At 39.7% G+C, this 21,539-nt stretch overlaps 1 protein-coding gene across 1 annotated transcript; it reads left to right on the top strand.

Annotated features, from left to right (window-relative positions):
* Positions 1–9,671: 9,671 nt before the first annotated feature.
* On the top strand, positions 9,672–20,717 carry LOC139628413 (calretinin-like). The gene is made up of 11 exons (XM_071490068.1): positions 9,672–9,860; positions 14,299–14,375; positions 14,948–15,037; positions 15,230–15,310; positions 16,494–16,550; positions 17,165–17,242; positions 17,937–17,992; positions 18,089–18,128; positions 18,856–18,909; positions 19,846–19,917; positions 20,097–20,717. Exons 1-11 carry the CDS (start codon positions 9,767–9,769, stop codon positions 20,211–20,213), a joined length of 816 nt encoding a protein of 271 aa, XP_071346169.1. The 5' UTR covers positions 9,672–9,766; the 3' UTR covers positions 20,214–20,717.
* Positions 20,718–21,539: the final 822 nt, after the last annotated feature.

Raw genomic sequence — 21,539 nt, 5'->3', positions numbered from 1 at the left:
CAAAGCAAAGCTCTCTGAGGTCTGCCAAACAGTTACTGATCGTGATGAAGCCCAGCTATTTTCTGCAGTATTAGTGGAAATGTGATAATGGAAAGTGACTAAGAAGACAAAGATTAGAAAAAAAAATAGAACTGTGAAGATGTAATCCAGCCAAACTATGATGAGTTTGGCAGTATTACACTGGATTATTGGATTACAAATAAGTCACCCCGAGAGATAAATCATTCCTACTTAGAAACTGTGACTGCTGCAGATAGTGTCTGAAGTGAAAAAGTATATACTGTACTGTATTCTTGAATTAATCCTCGAGACCTTCCTAAAAGAGAATACAAATTTACAAAATCCACGAGAGGAGGGAATTAATTAATCCAACTTTCATTTGTATTATAGCAATGGTTTTGAGGTTGTAGATACAGCTTAGGAGTCTGTAGGGAAAAATTAAAAACTCAGCGAAAGAGAAAAGAGGGATTTGGTGTCACAAATCTTTCCATGTGGCAGGTGTTTTCCATTCATAAACAACAGCAACCAATTAACCTCTGACACTTGGCCAGAATTGGAGTGTCAATCTTTGTCGATTCTTGGAAATATTGCATTTTAGTTCCTGTTTTAATGGCTGCTTTTATGGATTGAGTATGTAAATCATGTGAGACAGTCTCAGATTTATTGCCAAAGCACAATGGTTTTTGGGGTTTGTCTTTTTAAAATGCTAATCAGGATCACTCTCTTCTATGGTGCTCCAACTCGCTGAGAGTTGTCTGTGCAGAGGAGCCGGCAGGAAACGCAGGTTATGAACTGTGACTTGCAACATGTCCTTTATATTGGATGGCACGTACAAAGCTGTATTTACACTGAAAAATCCCTTGAACAGTTAACCATAATATTCTCAAAAGGTGTTTGACATAATCACGTTCGTCGTAAGAATTTTGTACCGATGTCCTCTGAAATGAAAATATAATATACATATAAAACCTATTTTCTCTTCATAGCTAAATGATGGATATTATTCATTTTATTTCGTGTTTCTGTGCTGTATAATTTCCATATAATCAGTGGACAGGGACCTAATGGGTCAAACAGCCACCAGCTGGGTCAGTGTCATTAAATGGGAACCAATCAACCTAAATGGATTTTAAAATGGTTGTTTTTGATATTTTATAATGTAATATATTTACATGAGCTGCAGAAGTAATGTTAATAATACATTTTTAAATTTCTTTAAAGTTTTTCAGACCATTTGATATATGTCTGCCAGTTCAACTTGGATTTTTTTATTCTTTTGTTGAATTTCAAATTATATCGATGAACTTTAAAATTTAAAATATTATACAGATTTTATCATTTGCGGTTTATGATATTAAATGATAATTTACCTGAACTAAAGAACAATGTCCAAAACATTCACAGGTCCACAAAACACCATGAAAGTCTAATCTTACACACGTCTGATTCTCAACAAAATACATCCTCTACAATCATGGGTGGTAATTAAAACATATTGTGCTCCCCCTGTAGCCAATAACATGAGGTATTGTTGTTAAGTAATTTAGCAGTCACAGGTAAAGTTGAAAGCTCATAGTCATTTATTTTTACAGAAACCCCATAAACCTGATAAATCCAGCTTGGTGTTTTTATTGTTTTAGCCTTTCAGACTTCTCATAAAGTAGATTTCTCAAAAACATGTTCTGTTATATCATCTGACCCATTAGAGTTAGCGACCTAATGGGTTTTCAGCTACATTGCCACTGCAGATGTTTTTCCCATACTTTACAAAACTCCATAAAATGAGGAAAAGTGACCTTATATTATCCAGTGTTCTTGCTTGACAGAGCTATATGTTAAAGTTTTTGCAAAGCTATCCAAATTTATGTATCTAATATCTGAATATAAATTGTCACATTGTCACGTTGTCACAAAAAAAAAAAAATTGTGACTAAATACTGATTTCTATGGGGGCACCATTTTCAGCAATATGCCTACATATCAAAGTAAAGTATGTAATGAACTATGATAAAACATTTACAGTTGCAATATACAATAGATGTTGCTCTGATATTGCCTGGATATATAGAAATTCATATTAACACAAAATCTGTTGGGTCACAGAATACAATGTAAAAGCGCCAAATTGAATAACATAATCCATTGTAAAATTCACTCCAGACTGCCAAAGTGAGCAATTTCAGATTTTTGTTGAATTACACTGCTAGGGGCAGTGCAGTTGTTAGCACTGGCACCTCACAGCAAGAGGGCTCTGGGTTCAAACCCTGGGCCTGTGGCCTTTCTGTGTGGAGTTTGTATGTTCTCCTCATGTCTGTGTGGGTTTGGGTACTCTGGCTTCCTCCCACAGTCCAAAGACAGACATTAGGTTAACTGGTGACTCTAAATTGCCCGTAGTCATGAGTGTGAGCATGCCTGGTTGTTTGTCTCTATATGTCAGCCCTGTGATAGACTGGCGATCTCACCCAATGTCAGCTGGAATTGGCTTCAGCCCCCCCCCCATATGACACACTCAGTTTTTTAGCTGAGTGTGTCATATGGATGCCATAGACCTGGGTGATAGGTTGGACATGGCTCACTGCTCTGGGTCAAACATAACTGTATAATCAAAGCAATGTGATGCAAATTCAGGAAGCAGTGTTGTTTATACTGAGAAATGAAATCTTATACTGATTGTTGGAAAAAATTGTTGAAAGTAAAAAATGAAAAGAAATAAATTAAAGATGATCTAAATAATGTAAATGTATTTTTATACTATCTCTTCTTCTTTACTATATTTACTACTATTATTTACTACTCATATGTGCTCGAAATAAGCACTGCAATACACACCTTGGTGGACAGATACCTAAGATAGAATCATATAACATACTTCTCTGTTAGATAAGTATAAAATGTTAACCTGGTATGGCTGAAACCTGCCTGGCCTCTATTCAGAGCCAACAGCTTGCACTTTGAACAAATTGTGTCACTGGCTGACTAAAATAAAAACATGATGCAGCCAAAGCTTTAAATGTGCAGCTGCCAGAACAGTTAGCATTTGAAGCTGCTCCGTGTTTGTTGGGCTCACACACGTTTTCCAGCAGTTTGGCAGATTAGCTCCCATATGGTCTGCATTACCTTCAGTTTAATTTGATTAATTTATTCCAAAACTTGTAATTACAGGAGCTGATTTCACTGAATTTCTCTTCTTCACAGTGTTTAAACTGTCTTAATCAATGGCTGATAGATTAGATCTTTGCCAGAGTTCTTTACTACAGATTGGTCTGTCTCTCTCTCTCCCTGTCTGTCTCATTGTCTCTCGCTCTTTGCTTGAAGGCACATCAATACACCTCTGTTCACCCACTGAATTGAATCGAGTCAATAAAAGGGATTGCCTGGACAGAGGTGGGGGCGGAGAGCACAAATCAGGCCACGGGGACACTTGTTGTAGGCATTCAATATGTACACACACACACACACACATACAGTACAGTACACATCCATCTGAGGATATGTTTGCTCAGGTATGTATACTGCACTTTTATATGTGCATGTGGGAGTTCTTTGTTGCGCTTCAGTGCATTTGTTTATGGAGGCCTGTCAACACACCTTGATTCATTACAGCACTGAGCTCCTGGACTTAAACCTCTTTTCCCTCCATGTGTGTTTGTCTGCACAGATTCATATTTCTTCTAAAAAACACTGATGATGAAGAGTGGTGGATGCAGGCTGGCATGTGACATGAGCCTTTAGCTCAGTCAATCAGTCAAATGTGCAGGAAACCACCATCCACATAGTTTGACGCACTCTGACTCTCATCGACAGTTTTGTGAGTTGGTAACTAATTGAAAACCGTCGTTGAACAGCTGTAAACAACTGACATCATCTCATCATATTGCATTCTGCGTAGTGTCAGCTGCTGTCAGCCCTTTATCTGCTTGCCTCTCACTGTGCTCACATATTCAGTATTTTATTACAACCAAATTCCAATAAAGCTGTTCTCATTCACATGTTTTTCTGTTTGTGTTGCCAGACAAGTTTGAAATAGTGACTGTAACTTTAACTTCCAGCCATTTCCAAGCTGCTGTTTGCACAGCTGCAATCCTGATTTTATAACTGCAATGTCATCTGAAAAAATCATCACAAAAATTAAAGACAAAGACTGTGCTGTGATTTTGGCTATATTTACATGTAAACCTAAAGTCAGAGGTGACAGAATATCTTTTTTTATTCTGTCTCTCTCACAGTGCACAGCTTCCATCTGGGTAACAGACCACTGCTCTCTGCATCAATTCATTTTGACAGAGCAAAGGCCAATGGGGGAAACTCCAACACAGTCACATGGCATTCTGCTGACCAATGGTGGCATTATGATCATGTAGTCAGTCAGACTCAGATATTTGTGATTATAGGGCCGGCCTCGCCTTTGTGGTCCAGCAGTAATATTTTGCATTGTCCCACAAAACACACTGGTCAGATGTACGCCACTATGTATGTAACTCTTTATTCTCACAGCACTTCTTTGTGTTTACCAAGAGAGACAACTGCAAACTAGCGCTAGAAGGCAGAGGTAGAATAAAAAGAATATACGTGACTTCGGGAAATATTTAAATCCTGTCTTCTTGAAACAAAAATGGTAGATATGAAGCACTTAGAGGAATAAATGGAGTTTCTTCCATTTTTCCTGCATTACCACAGAGACCTGACTGCCTCCTGTGTCGACACACCCAGAGCACTGAAGCTGCTCTGCTGACAGGCTGCTCACGCTACACCTCCTGTATAGACACTAGTGTCAGGTGAGAAGAGTGATACCACTCACTCCAGGAATCCACTCGCTCCTGGTCAAGAAGCAGAACGTAACACCACAAAGTGTTGTTTTTACACTTTGGTTTTTGTATGGATTAAATAGAGAAGACATGACGTGTTAAACAGTGAGATTTGGAGGTGCTGTCAGGTTGACTTTGGACAGAGCCATGCTCGCAGTTTCTCCCTGTTTCCAGTCTTTGTGCTAAACTAACTGGCTGCTGGCTATAGCTTCATATTTAGTGCACACACATGTGAGAGGGGTATTGATCTTTTCATCTAACCCTAACCCTGTCTGCAAGAAACCATTCTTTTGACATGCATGTGTGTGTTAGTGTGTGTAGCTCTCAGCCTGAGTCAGATCACTCTTTACTCCAACAATGCACTGCCTCCATTACAATTTTAGGACTGATTTTAAATTCTTGTTACTCATTAGTGAATTCCCATCACTTTTCTTTTTGTATGTCCATGAAGTTATTGCCTCACGACCTCATTACAGGGCTCACGATTGCATCATGAATACAAATAATCACTTCTTATCTCAAGTGACGTTATTACTCATGGTAGGGTTGTTTTTGCAATTGAGACTGTACTCTCAGGAGATCCAGTATCTTAATGGTTCCCTATGGATGAGGGAAAACACGTTCTGCCTGCATATAGGGAGATGCCTTTCTCCCCCTAACTGTTCAACCAAGTCAAAAGTACAGTTTTATCCAGTCGACTTGACTGTTTAGCCCGCCTCATCTGTGGATTACTGTATGTAATGATGTGATGTTTGGGTTGCATTGTGTGAGTTCAGCTCCAATCTCAGCAGGAGATGGCAGTGTGATGGTGGCAGGCTGCTGTTACTGTATGCAATTCTCTACATATTTGTTACCAACATATGCCATGCAATAAATGATGATGCAGTCCTTCTCATTGTAAGGTTTTTATCTGTTCCAGTGTTCTGCAGAAAAATAATCACAACACAATCTGCCAAATAGACTGAAAATTGCATTCTGCTTTATCTGATTTCAGCATAGGTTTTCCTGCCTTTGGCAACTCCAGCGCTCTCCATCGCTGATGATCACACTATAGTCCACATCGTGCAGCTGATAAAAATGGCTGATTACTGCAATGAGGCACCGTGTCACTCTAATTTACACAAGTCATACATTCCCATTCTGACTGCTGCTCAACCGCATTAACACCGCAGCAAATGTCTCCGGCAGTCAAACCCAGAAAGCCTAATTCAATCTACATGCGCACTTCCACACAAATAAGCCCCCACTGTGATATTCATTCCTACCAACTATATGCACATTTGGTATGTATCGTTCCGTTGAGCGTGTAGTTATGCAGTTTTAGATACTTGTTGTCTCATTGGTTGCTGATGAGAAGCTACGAGAGTAAGGCTGAGGTTTAGTGGAGGTTTGATATTGAAGAAATGAAGGTACAGGTTTGGAGATGCCCTGCTCATTACAGAGAACATTAACATGCCTGTTCTGAAAGGCTGTGTAGCTAATGATGACAGGTGGGTAAGATAAACAGCCACATGGGTCACCGCACTGTTATCCACAGAAGCCTGTCTGAACAGCCTCCTGGCCATTAAGAGGACTGATTGTGTGCCGAATTGTACATGGCTTTATGTGCACTGATGATGTATGTAGTGAATACCAGGTGTAGGCATGTTGTAAGCGCAGCGTTTAGCGCACAGTTATCTTCCATGCTAGATGCCTGCAGTTATCTGTCGTGTGTGAAAGTGCAGGGCTAAACTAACATGGATGGTTCCCACTTCACAGCTCATCAAACTGCCTTTTTATTTGCATTGTGAGTTATCTTGCTAGATTTTTCTAGCCACACTAGCAGGATGGAAATGTTGTTCCGTTGGCCCACCACTTTAGTCCTGACCAAAATATCTGATGGATCCATTGTCAAAACAATATTGTACAATAACATCACAATCCCCAGGGGAAGAAGAATCCTAATGACTTTTGATGTCAAGTGTCACCATGACATTCACATTTGTAATTTTGATTGAAATGTCTCAACAACTACCTATTATAACTGTCATGTCCATACAGTGTTAGTGATCCCCTCAATTTTCATCGAGCTCCATCATCATGTGAAAATTTTAATTTGCCCAATACTTTGGTTTATGAGCAACTTGCAGTTTAACTGCTCAACATCAGTCTCTTAGCTTAGTCACAATGAGCGTGTTAACATGCTAAAGTAAGTGCTTAGCTAAAACAGTGAAAAAGAGGTGGGGGGAGAAGTTAAAACCCTGGCTCCTTTCCCAGCATCACACAGCTGGCCAGTCACTGTGTGAAGTGGGTGTTGGGGGAGGGGGAAGGTTATTTGACCATCCAGCGAGCAGTCCTGGTAAAGCCCACAGTACAACCTCACAGAACTGCTTTCTGTCATGTTTGGTTGTCTTCTGAGATTTTCTTTTTTGGATAATCTATCTGCTTCCTGCCACTAATCTGCCAGAGTCTGCAGATCCCTGCCTCAGCTCCTCCACCTCCAAATTCACCAGGCATCTCCTGCAGGCAGCACTTCACTGATGTTTTTCTTGCAGCAACCGGATAGCTCACTCCAGCTTACTCTTCCCAGTTGCCTGCTTACTCCATTCTGCTACAATAATGGTCATGTTAAACATTTTTTCAGCCTCAGTTGGTTGTCTCTTGAAATCTTGTCTGTCCTGTATTTGAAAAAAGTCCTCATATATTGTGCCAAGTCCCCCCAGCTGTGCAGCCAACAGATGATGGCTGGGATGCTGAAAATCTTCATCTGCAGCGCAGCATAGCCACGTAACCCACATTTGTATACATCCACTAAAGCCAATAAATCAAACCACATCTGTAGCTCTACAAAGCAACAACTTTAACCTTGAATGCAGCATCTGCATTCAGAAGCTTTATATTAGGCTTTATATTAGCATGGATGCCAGAATGGATAAAAGACTTTAATATTCACATGTGTCAGCAAAATTTTTAACTTAAAGACTGGTATTGAAGCTTTGGTTGTACTTATGGTTACCTCATGGAAGGAGCAGAGAGAGTGAGAGATGTTGGATCAATGACTTTCATTGATTCAAGCAGGACACATCGAAACAGCGGCCAACACTGGAGGTAATAATCATCCATAACAAAAACCATTAACCCACAGTTTCAACATGGTCACAAACTTTTCTGTCTTTGCTTAAATGAGAACATGCTGTACTCTGACCTGTACTGGCTTATCATTTTATTATATTTCAGTGTGACCAGTAATTCTTCATTATGTATGAACACGAACAGGATTTGTGCACTTGATCCTGCATACATTACATCATGAAAAACTGTAAATTGTCACATTTCAGGAAATTTAATTAAAGTGAACTGAAAAGCCTCTTAAACACCTGGCCAACATGCACACTTTCCTCACCACCCTCTCCCTTTCATATTAATTATCAAGCGTAAGCCATTTTATCTATATTTCACACAATGCGCATAATACAACATTCACGGGATTGCATAATTATCTATAATCCGCAACCCATGAAATGTATAATGACTGGCACACAAAACCACAGCCCTCCTACCGACTGCCTATTTTAAATTCATCGTGTATGTGTGTATATGCACATACTGTATGTGTGAGGGCATCTGCCTTTATGTGTGTGTACGTCACATGTCTGCACTAAGTAAGTGCATGAATGTGCATGCTTGTATCCACATGACACTTGATCAGAGGTCCATTATTGTTATTCCCATATCATACAACTCTCCATTATTCATCCCATCACTTTACCTCCAACAATCTTGTCAGGGAGTGTTCAGAGCTCTGCAAACAAATCCTATAATTTCTCTAATTAATATTCATACTGTTTAGGCTTATGATCAGAGTTCCTATAAATATCTCCCACTCTCCCTCCCTCTCTGCCTCTCTCTCACACACACACACACACACATTATCTGCCCTCTTCCACTTTTAGTTTTTATTTTCTTTCATTTCTATCTGATCAGCAGCACACAGGTCTGCAGGAAGGAGATAAAGTGTTTTCCTCATCTTCTTCTTCTGCTCCCCCCCCCCCCCCCCCCCACAGCACCCATTCTTCACACCAGCTTGTGAGGACCAAACTGGAGAGGGAGATGCACCACAGTAGGAGGGGAGGATGAAAAAAAAAGATTGGAGGAGTGTACGGCTCATCCTGCAGAATGAACAAAGGCATGTTGGTGATTTAGTGGCCACGCAACAGCAGCCACTGCTGCTGCTGCTGCTGCCTGGATTTACGCCAAATATGTGTTCGATTGACCGAGGAGACTGAGTGAACCCCCCGACCTCCACAGGCCAGGAATAATGATGAAGGGCAGACTGAGGGAGGAGATGAAAGTAAAAGCAAAGAATGGAGGCAGGGTGTAGTCTCATCTGTAAGTGGTATCTGAGAGGTAGAACTCAGCAGGCAGCGAAGAAGTGATCTGGTAGAAAACGTGAAGCATGACGTGCACATCACCGCACATTTGTATTGCTTATACTTCCTCCTCCTGAAGTGTTGTGGCCCTTGGGATGGGATATTTAATTTATTCATGCTTTGTTTGATAATTCACGGTGCAGGGGGATGCAGGGTTGGAAGGGACGGAGATGACACAGTGCCTATGAGACCCATCTAGGATGGCAGGGGGCTCAAGGATAAATTGTTTGATGTCATTTTCTCCTCATGGGAGCAGCAGGATTGGATGATATATAATGATCCTGCTATCAAACCGGCTGCCTGGACAGCAGGTAATGGTTGCTCCTATGCAAAAACCCAGGGGAGCCCTCAGCCCCCTCCTCTGTAATCGGTCCCCTGTTGCGGCTCCCCGCAGGCTCTCTGCACGGTGGAGGTGCCCCCGTGTGGCGGACAGGAGAAGCGCGGACGCCGCGGGGGGTTTAAAAGCCCCGACTGAGCAGGAGCTGTCCACAGTACCAAGGAGCTCCAGGAAAAGTTTTTTCAATCGACTTCGAGGAGGAAGAGACAGCAGAGATGGCCACTCAAGCACAGCAGCCGCCCCACCTGCACCTGGCCGAGCTCACCGCGGCGCAGTTCATCGATATCTGGAAACACTTTGACGCAGACGGTCAGTGTCCAGCAGCCTGATAAAAGCGGGGTTTAGCGGCTCAGAAATGAGTATTTATTAGAAGCTAAAACTGTAATTGCGAGGAAGGAGTCCGATTTTTATTCACTGTATTACAGCAGTTTTATTTCCAGTTTAATTTGTCTCTGTTTTTAGTTATATGAATCAGTGAAGCGTTAAAATCAGCAACATGAAAATATTACAGTATGCACTAATCGGTGTAAGAAAATTGGTAGGTTCAATCCAGCTAATCTGAAACGTATACCAGATGTATTCAGTGTTTTCAATTTTGCATGATTTAAAAAAAAAAAAAAGTCTTTAGTGTGTCTGCCGTAAAAAAAAAAAGAAGAAAGAAAAAAGAAAAGAGAGAGAGAGTTTAATGCTCTTTTAGGTACTGTGAAATCACATACTTAAAAACTTAGTTCATTTGCTGTGAATAAATGTGTAAATTTGCGGTGTTTTCAGACCACGATGAGAGAAATGAAATAAGACTCAGTCAGAGTTAAGTTGCAGAGGGGAAGCTGGAAAAGAGGGAGAAAAGGGAGTGAAAAAATAAAAGAGAGAGGGGGAGGGAGGCTGACAGATCAAAAGAATGAGGGAGGGAAAGAGTGATGGGGGAGGGAGGGATAAAAGGATGCAAGAGAGAGAGAGAGAGAGAGAGAAAGAGAGAGGCAGGGAGGGGAGTGAAAAGGTAAGAAGGGGTGTTTACTGGGAGGAGCTTCTGAATCTGAGAGCTTACTGGGATTGAACTGGAGGGATGGAGTGTGTGTGTGTGTGTGTGTGTGTGTGTGTGTGAGAGAGTTTGTAGTGTAGCGGTGGTGGCACACAGCCATTGGTTGAAGATTCTTTACAAGACTTCAATGTAAACATATTTCAAATTTTACTCCAGTAAATATATATAATAATATTAAATACAAATACCATGTAATCTCCTGTAAAAAAAAATATAGAGGTCGAACAACATCTATTTTGTTAAGTAAAAATGCCCAAATTTCTCAAATATTATTATTTGCAATTTTTTAGTCTATTATATTAAAATCTATCTTTGGGTTGATTTGGGCTTTGGGAAATCACGATTTGCTTTTGATATATTTATTTATCTGAGATTTTATGGTCTATATTATATCTCAATTGATTAATTGAGATATAATCAACGTATACATCAGATTAATAATGAAAATAACCATTAGTTGCACCCCTAAAAACACATATTTATTAACGGTCATTAAAGCTGAGCTATTATCTGATCATATGTTAAATCTTAATCTATCAGATCAGTGTAGTGAATTGCCTCTGGATCCAGGGAAGTAGAAGTAGTCTGTAGTGACATAAGAAAGAAATTTAAGTAAAAGTACTTTAGTAGTTCAGTAGTTAGACTCAGTAGATTGCATCACTTTATACAGCCTAATAGTAGTTACACTGTGTGTGGCAGCCAAACTGCGGAAGAGCTTTGTCATTGTCCCACTATGGATCATCATGACTTAAACTGAAGGATTATTTTCTGAAGCCATTCAGAAAAAAGCTGACTTCTATTGTTAAACCCTTTAAAACCCTGTACTTTAAACTCACATTGTATTTTCATCAAACAGTACTGTAGTGACCCACTCAGCTCTACTGCTGTTTCTTGCCAACTGTGTCAATGTTGGTTTGTTTTCACCATGACCACGATCTTTCCCTAAACTTAACTGAATAGTTTTTGTGTCTAAGCAGCCAAACCTTAACCACAACCACAGTGGTGATAGATCAGAAGATGATCATGTTAGTAACTGTTTTGGATCAGAAATCAATCACATGAGTCATTGTGGAAGACAGTTACTTTGGAGGACGTATTGACTATCCCACTGTCATTTCAGAGCCACAGATAAATAAATAAAAACCTGATCTGAAAACAGGTCACATTTTAAAACTATATATTGATCGAACTTTAGATGAAGAGAGTTTAAATGGCCAACAGCTTATTGATCCAGAACTTTTCAGACTAGTCATCGTCCTCACTCGTAAACACACAAGTAAATATCTTAGAGAGAATCTTCTCTCCACTCACTTTAAACTGTCTCTTGTTGGGGATGTGTTTATGGTACTGATGTTGCAACAGGTTGTTTTCTTGACCACAGCTGCAGAGCAACAGCAACACTACTGGACTGTGTCTCCCACTGGCTGCAGTGAGTCCACATTTGAGGGGAAAGCTGGCTCCACGCTGGATGGAATACAAAGAGTGAAACATGCTTTCCTGTTGATCATATAGGAATAAACTCATCCAGCTGAAGAATGATATTGCAGCGTGCAGCATGTGGGCTTTTATGAAATACTGAGCCACCTCTTTGAAGTGATCCGCCTTTGGCATGATCTTTTTTCCTGTTTTCAGTCATTATGAGTCAGGCAGTTGTATTGTTGTTGAGACGCCGTTCAGCCATCAGCAGTTGAGCTGTGTTTGAAAATGTTTTGGGAGAGAGAGAGAGAGAGAGAGAGAGAGCTGCATCTGCTCAGTGTGCAGAGTGCAGTGGTGCGCTCCATGTGGCAGCTGACACTTGTACTGCAGCTAAACTCCACCAGTGAGTCCCAATGAACTGAGAACACAGCTACGTATGTGGGCTTTATTACAAGCCATGGGATCTGAACGGACTCAAATGTCATCATGGGTTATTCGTTCTCTCCCCACCTGAGATACTGTGGTCTGTATTTAATCACCTGTTTCAGCTTTATTATGTAATAACAAACTCCACCAGAGGAACTGGACATTTGTCTGGTACAAAGGTTTACAATTTATTTAAGATGGCAATTGAGAGTCAATTAGGGGTTATTTTGGGCAAATGAGAGAGACATTTATCTGGCCTGTAGCTGCAGTATCTGCACTAAAGGTACATAAATGAGTAGGAAACAGGCATCAGCAGTAAATTCTCTTGGAAATGCCATAAACTTGTGTCGACTCCTGTTCTTGTATACATTCTATCACACTCGATTGCACTCTTTTTTGCCACATTTGGTCTAAGTAAACCCCACTCTGCTGACCCAGCTGTAAAGAGCCGGCCGAGCAAGGAGGAACTAGCCCTCAGTAAAATAATTACTGCTTTTAGAACCAAAAACCTCATGGTGGCACTAGACTTTTACTCTAGTGCCAACAAGAGGTTTTTGGTTCTGAGCGAAATATCTTTAAACATTTTGAAGAGTAGTGCACTTTAGATGCTGCTCATAATAGACACATAATCATCCAGTCAGTAATTATTAGCAAGTAATTATTATTAATGGAAGAAGAGATGAGTGTCTGGTTATAACAAGCCTCTGGTTTTTGTGTCAGCTTGTTTTGTTTCCACACACAGAACTTTGTGTTTGTCATAAACACCAGCCCAACCAGAGCACAGATGGTGACATGGAGCACCTATTAAAAATACATTGTGGGAATGAAGCTAGGCAGGGAGAAGGGAAGAAGGGGGGAGGTGAGGGAGAAAACGATCAGAAAGGAAAGGAGATGAATGGATAAGAGATTAAGAGACAGAGAAGGGGGCAGGGTGAGTCTCTGCATATTAGTCTGTACATCAGTGTTTTTATTCTGAATTGCAATAACAATTTTATTAACATCTATTTTTGTAAATGCACAAACCCCCTATCCTCGCTCGGACGGCAGACAGATGGGACTCATTCTTGTGATTAAAAAGAGAACGCTGAATGTCCTATACGTTACCCTGAGACCAGTGGAGTAAATTATTGTATTAAATTATCCCTGATCATGTGACTGTCAGAAGAAGTACAAATCTGGACACAGGACAGAATGCTCCAGTAAGCATCACCTGACTGCCCAGTTTCACCCTCTCAGGCAAGAACACACTCATTATACTGCTACACTCCAAATACACTGGGCTCTTGTGGTCTTTTTTTTTTTCTGCTGCAGCACGTCACTCAATCTCCAGAATCCCTGCCGCAGCTAGACGCTAATTTGAGAAGAGATATATGATTATGAAAATAGGATATTCTGTTTACACAGGTTTGTTGCTGTGTGCTTTGCCTTCAGTGTTTTGGAGTGAGTTTTCAATTAAAAGTTTTCAGAGATGACATAACGTGTTATGTAATCTCCTTCACTCAGGACATTATTATTGACAACTCACAACTATGTTTTCCCTTGTACACCGACTTCAGGGCTAAACTAATCAAGTACTCTTAGAAGAACTCAAGCTAATGCAAGTACAGCTGTAAGCACATCCTGAATACAGTCCAAGTGAGCAGCTCTGGAAACTACTCACTTGGACTCAGTCACAGAGGACTTGAGACTGGACGAGCACTTGAGGTTTGGCGACTGTTCCAAACAGTCCCCAGTGACTTTTAATCTTTCATCCAAATCACAAGTCTTTTAATCAAACTTTTGCACAGTCAACAAAGCTTCAGGCAACTTAAAAGCTTCATGACATAATTTGTGCCAAACTAATTTAGTTCCTCTGGTGCTCCACAGGAAATGGTTACATCGAAGGGAAGGAGCTGGAGAACTTCTTCAAAGAGCTGGAGACTGTGAGACGAGGAGCAGGCGTGGTGAGTGCGGCACGTCACTGAAAACTTGTGGTCACATTCACCCAAAGTGACTCTTGTAGGTGACATGAGTGATTATTATGTCACACACTGTTTGACTTTCACTATAGCTCATAAGTCCACCTTCACTCTGTCATTGTCTTGATATATCTAAATTATGTTTATATACTACAAATGTGTGTTTTTTTTTTTAATGTTTTGGAACAAGTAAGTGCTGACTGGATTGTGTTGTCTTTTTCTTCTTATTTCCCCTTCTTAGCCAAGTTCTGTGTTAAAGACAGAAAACAAATTAAATTTAATGTCAGTGAGTGTTTTGTTAGCAGGTTCAGTATAAACATTATGCAATGGGCCACGCGATAATTAATATTCCCTCATTATATTGATAGAAAAAGCTATCCAGGGGGCATTACAGTTCATACAAAACTGATTTGCTTTTGCAAATTATAAGTCTATAAATGTAATGTTTAGGGCTGGCCTTGTTCACATGTTTCAATATGTGTTTATATTAAATATATCTTGAAATTAAAGCTGCATCATCCTAATTGTCTTTGATCTGTTAATTGATGTAATTGCAGGATCCTTCACATGCTGCGTTTAAAGAAAAGATGAAGGAGTTCATGACCAAGTTTGACAAGAATACTGATGGAAGAATCGAAATGTCCGAGGTGAGAACAAATTAAAAACAGCTTATCTTCACTGTGAATCTATCCAGTAGGATACCAAAAAGTTTAAATAAAGCCTGCATTTTAGATGTTTAGATGACATAGGTCTTTAATAATAATAATAATAATGATAATGATAATGATAATAATGATAATAATAATAATCCCTCTGTGTTTTCACCTTCCACTCTTTAGCTGGCTCAGATTCTGCCCACAGAGGAAAATTTCCTGCTGTGTTTCAGAGAGTTTGTGGGATCCAGCACTGAATTCATGGCAGTAAGTTTGTGAATATTCATCTGTGTATATATTTATTTCTTCACCTTTTTTATTCCTGATGACTTACAGTGAGTTCTCATTATATAAATATATATTCGACCTGCTCTGTCAAGCTCTATCATACATCAAAATTTCAATTTAATGATTGTAAAGAGGTTTGGGTTTGAAATAGCCTTTATTTCTCTGCTTCTGATGCAGTCCCACAAAATGCTTCAGGTTATCACAGTTCATCCTGTAGGACACATGCTCAGTGGCCCTGTGATTCCTTTTGTTTCCTGGAAGTTAGGGTGCTTGTTTCATGTGGAAACAGTCAAGAAAGGCTGTGAATTGTTTATTTGAAGCCTGTGTGCTGTGTCTTGAGCTTGCACACTCACAAACTGTTGGATATTGTTCTAAACCTGCACCATGTTTGAGGCTTACAGACATCACTGATGTAAATTCTCTTCAGGTGAACAACTGAAATGAAAAACTTAAATGATAAAAAATTAAAGTTCATGTTATCCATAAATTAGTCTTGTCAGTGGCTAATGATGGTTGTTGTTAGTTTGCAGTCACTATATGTAAAGCCAAGCTGCATTAAAACCTCAGTTGTCAGCCAGAAAAGCATCTAAATATTACACATAGTAAAGGAGGCACCTTAAACTGGATGTTTTAATATTTAATACCTCGCCAACATCAAAACAACACCATATATCACTCGCAAAAACCATTAGCAACAACCTCTCTTCTTCAGCTGCATATGTTGAGATAATTAGAGAGAAAACTGTGGGGCATTGAACATCTGGGCCTTTGAGATCAAAAATAACCCGCACATACAGTGCACACACATGGCTGAACTCGGACTGAGGGGGGTTTTCAGTCGTGTGATGTTCAGGCCGCTCAGTGTGTTAAAGCTATTCTCAGAGAGCAATACATTATGAATGGGCCGCAGCTTTCTGCAGGGGAGAAGCAGTGAGTGCTAGAGGGGTTTAGGTATCCATCTTTGATGAGGACTTGACAAATTCTATAATTACACAATGTTGGAAGACACAGCTGCCATTTCTCTTTATTAGAGTCTCTTTTTTTTTTGCTGTAAATCAGAGAAGATCTGCCATGTATTTCTTATTTGTCATTGTGGTCGAAGATGCCCACATGTTTGTTTTAAAGCTACTGCAACAATATCACTCTTCTCCTTCTCCTGCAGGCCTGGCGGAGGTATGACACTGACCGCAGTGGATACATTGAATCAAATGAGCTGAAGGTAAAACACAATATGTCAAACTCTGCAATACAGCTGATTAATGTAGAATCACTTAAAGCACTGCTGCTCTGGGTGACATATAGTATTATCTCTGCATAAGCATGCACACTTACTGCTCCTCACTCTGACCCATGACAGTTTGTGTCCTATGCAATATAAAAAAGCTCGGTAATTTGCATATGCAAGATGCTGATTTAAAAAAAAAAATGTTTGGCTTATGTAGATGTTATTCATGTTTGTCTGTTTTCCTTTTTAAAATGTGTGGCTGTGTAATTTCAAAACAAAAGAGAGACCGGCAAATAGAGTAAGTGGTTAATATGCTGTACAGTATGTGTGACTGTCTATGCAGCAATTACTGTAAACAAACCTTGGTTGCAATAATGATTAGCTTCTGTGTCATGCTGGTGGAAAAAGTGCCTCTACTGAATCTGCACATGTACGCAAAGCTCTCACTGTTGTGTCAAAAAACAGAACCACATTAACATCTTTGAAAACTCCACCTGCTGTCACATCATGAGTTCTGCACATAGACACCGGCCCCATTTTCACCATAACTCCTGACTAAAATCATCACTTCTAAATCACTAACTGTGGTCATTTTTCTCTCTCCTCAGGGTTTCCTGTCAGACCTGCTGAAGAAGGCTAACAGAAACTACGATGAGAAGAAGCTCAATGAGTACACACAGACAATTGTGAGCATCATTATGCACAGAATATGTTTTTCCTTCACTCTGCTTCGTCAAATGCAAAATTGTTAGTGCTCTGGACTCTGGAATTAAAGGCTTAGAGTTTCATCACCATTTAAAATCCAACATTTTGTCTTTGTTCATCCATATTAATTTCAACATTACAGTAATGACTACATGACTACTTACAGCCCATAAGCAGAGAAAAACCACACACTTCTTAAACCCAGAATCATTTTTTGAAATATATTGCATTAGATGTACCATACACTATACTGTATCTTGATTGAAAGTTTAACTTCAGCTGCAGCGATAAAACGTGCTGTCTGTGGCATCATTCATTGATACTTCAAGATTGGCCTTAGCTATAAGTATGACTGTGAGGTTTGGACACTTCTGTCAACAACAATGTCTTTGTGCCCATATTTTTCAAACTGTAGCACTCGGCTGCAGCATTTCTACACAGTGTAACTGAAATAACTTCCCTGGAGGGTTGAGTTTTAATGTTTTTCCTTAATACCTTGAACAACATACACTAACTAGCTACCAGCATCAGTCAGTCATCTGAGGGCTGAACATACCTCACCACTGCCATTTAATGCCACTTGAGTGGTTAAGTTTAACATGTGACATGTGTGTGTATGTGCAACACATGATGATATTTGGTTACAGATGCCTTGTTAATTTTCTTTTTGTGCAGTTAAGGATGTTTGATCTTAATGGCGATGGTAAGCTGGGCCTCTCTGAGATGGCAAGGTGAGTGTTACTTCAGTTTACTTGTGTCTTCAGTTTTACACTATTTTTCAAAGGACGCTGACAATATAAAACTTTCCTCTATGTTTTCTACCACAGGCTCCTGCCGGTGCAGGAAAATTTCCTGCTGAAGTTCCAGGTAAGATTATAACACGCAAAAACACTAACTTTATTCAAGTTGAGAATAATTATATTCATATGAAACATTGGTCTATCCAGCTAAAGATTCAAATCTTGTCCCTCTGATGTAGAAAAATCAGTGGAGATTCAGAGTAGTATAATGCAACATTATTGGATTCACTACAAGAGCATTATTTGTACTGAATGAACATATGGGGCATTGACACAAATATCATGTTTACTAATGTTAAGTCCTTCAGGAATTACATATTACAGTATATATATTACCTTTCTTTCAAAACACAAGAGAATCCCATTTAAATCAGCAGTTTTTAAAAATGTTTTTATGTTTTATTAAATCATTTTAATAAATGGAGTCAAATTATTCAGATTAAAGACCTAGGACTTGCATCTTAGAATAAAAATATCTCATTGTGCAGTTTCATGTACTGTCTTATTGGAGTAATACATAGCCACTATGTGCACTATGATAGATATAGATCTCCCACATGCATTTTGTCATGTAGTGTATGTTCCCATATGTGCACAGTGGCTTGGGAGAGCAGATCAACAATTCCTTTCTGACAGAGGATTAGTCTGTCTGATCAGGATTAACTCAACTCTAGTCCCAGTTATCATAATCTCCATGGATTAATATCAGTTCAGGATGTGGTGGGGCTTTTACCGCTGTCGAGAAATATCCATCCATTTCTAATAATTTTCTCTGCTCTGTCTCTTTCACACAGGGCATCAGGCTCACAGTTAAAGAGTTTGACTCCCTCTTCACTTTCTATGATAAGGTGAAAAGAACATGTTTATCTTTTTGTGCTATGATATATACTGTGTCTGTGTTCTCTGTTGTGCATTGTGTGTGTGTGTGTGTGTGTTGCTCTAGGGTAATGTACCTAAACAAGAGTCTACAGTCATGCTTAAGGATGCATCCTCAGGGGACCTTGAATATCTATGCAAAGTTTCTTGGCAATAGTTGTCGAGATCAGTCTGGACCAGAGTGGTGGACAGACAGAGACAAACAGACAGATATTGTCACATTTCCACATTTCTGCACTTGATTGGCATAAGCCTGATTACACACCGCAGCTTGTTGGCAACTTACTTTTGGCTTTAAATTGATTATATATTTCCAATTAATGTCACTTATCCTTTCAAGTATTTGATAAATACTTAGTTTTTGGCTCTATTAATGGTGATATTGGTTTGTTGGTTGGTCCACCACTTTTGCCTCGACTGAAATAGCTCAACAACTATCACGTGAATTTGTGTACATTTGTTTAAATTTGTCTACAGAAATGCAGGGTCCCTAGAACATGAACCTCAGTGACTTTGCGGCTGGACTGTCCCTCTTATAATATCTTGAGAACTATTGGATGTATTGTCGTGAAATTTGTTCCAGATATTCATGTTCCCATCAGGATGAATTGTAACAACTTCAGGGAGTGTCTGACTTTTCCTGTAGCGCCATTATCAACCTCAGCTGTAGAGTGTGTTTAGTGCTAATTAGCTAAACTAAGATCATATTACACCTGCTAAATATCAGCATGGTGGCATTGTTATTGTGACCATGTTAGCATGCAGATGCTAGCATGCTGCTCAAAGCACCACTGTGCCTACATTCAGCATTGCAGAGCTGGTAGCATGGCTGTAGATCCGGTCTTGTTTTTACATTAAATACCTTTAGGAAAATCTGTTCAGACCTCCTTTGTTGTCTCTGTCACCAGGATGGTAATGGATATATTGATGAGCAGGAGCTGGATGCGTTGCTGAAGGACCTCTGCGACAAGAACAAAATGGTAATGAATAGTTAGCCTATTGATTGATCAACTCAGGTTACTTTTCTTCCTGCCAAATATAGAGCTGAGATGAAATGGCTGCCTACAGTACATTGCCTCTGCAACTGTCTACCATCTGAATATGACTTTGTGCCCACTCATGGTGACTTTTCTATGTAAACTCCTTTGCATGTTGGCAGGACACGGACTCAACAGGACTGGTGGGGTACAAGAAGAGCATCATGGCTCTGTCTGATGGAGGGAAACTGTACCGCACGGAGCTGGAGATCGTCCTCTGCCGTGACTCCTCACTGTGACTCCTCGCTGTGACCTCCCCGCCTGGGACCCTGCCTGGGACCCTGCTGCCCTGCCCCCCCCCACCACCACCATCTCCTCCTTCCTACCTCCTGACGTAACCTGGTGCATGTGTGACCCTGAACCTCGCTACACACCGCTTAGAGTGAAAACAAAAGTGTGCTACTGGCCCTGCTCTTTTAGCTTTATACCTCTCTGAGTTGTTTTTTTTTTTTTACTTTACATGCAGTTCCACAGTGAGATAACCATTGCAATGACTTTAGGAATATATTGTGCATTTATTTATTTGGCTTCCTGTTTTTAATATGCATTTGTATTTTTACATTCATCTCATATCTATATGTACTTCTCCCAATTAATTCAAAATGGACACTTCTGTTCTGTAGCATCTGTTCATTTATTTTATTTCTGTTTAATTTAATATAACATGATATTGTATTATTTGATGAGGCTTTAACTGTTCTATCAAAAATATTAATGAGAGATGAATAAATATAACATGACAACTTTTGTCCCATTTATTTACTTGCATGAAAAAGTCCTAACCTCATCTAAATGATCTTCTGTTAAACCTCAGCTATTCATGTGATCATCTCACTGCACCTACAATGAAAGGTTTGTTTGGTATTTTGTCTCACTGGCATATAAAGGAAAATACCACCTCTCAGTGCAGATTACAGCTCTGGTACACATGCCCAGAGCAAGAATGTGCTCCACCTTCACTTTCGAATCTCTTGGTAAAAGAAAATATGAAGTAGCAACAGCTTGTGCTGCTCCATTTTTCATGGAGGAGAGTCTCTGAAGCCTCTCTGGCACTTTGAGATGAAGTGAGCAGAGTAGGACAAGCTGAGAGACCAGGGACAACAAATATGCAGCAGAATGATTCCTGACTGTATACAAATCTGCCACAGCATGGCAACCAAAGATTTGCAGTTGAAAAATTAAAACATATCTATTTCTCATCAAAATGTATCTGGACCTGAACACTGAAACATATTCTACAACATAGTACTGATTATATTTGCCTCTATAATATGTGAATGACAAAATATCTTTAGATTATATAGATTATTTACTGAAATAACAAAAGAGAGTTCATTTTCAAGCTGATGGCCTAGTTTACTTTTCTATTTCTTTCTATAGGAGAAAGACGCACAACACACCCCCATATTTCATCTTTATGGAACAGCCTACCTTCCATAAATTAATCATCAGCTCTTTCATCTTTAATTGAACTCACTATCTTTAAAGCACACGCCTTCACACACACCATCACTGCAACTACACAGACACTCACTCATACTCAAAAACAATACAGTTACATACTC

Source organism: Trachinotus anak, unplaced genomic scaffold, assembly GCF_046630095.1.
Source record: "Trachinotus anak isolate AG129_WGS33_773 ecotype Australia unplaced genomic scaffold, CSIRO_AGI_Tana_v1 ptg000011l, whole genome shotgun sequence".
Lineage (NCBI taxonomy): Eukaryota > Metazoa > Chordata > Actinopteri > Carangiformes > Carangidae > Trachinotus > Trachinotus anak.
This window is presented reverse-complemented; position numbering and strand designations above follow the sequence as displayed.

Excerpts from the sequence above, each read along its gene's own strand:
- LOC139628413 (XM_071490068.1), top strand. The coding sequence starts at position 9,767 with ATGGCCACTCAAGCACAGCAGCCGCCCCACCTGCACCTGGCCGAGCTC. Across the intron at positions 15,038-15,229 it reads GAAGAATCGAAATGTCCGAG|CTGGCTCAGATTCTGCCCAC; the intron begins GTGAGAACAAAT and ends TCCACTCTTTAG. Across the intron at positions 19,918-20,096 it reads TCTGCGACAAGAACAAAATG|GACACGGACTCAACAGGACT; the intron begins GTAATGAATAGT and ends GCATGTTGGCAG.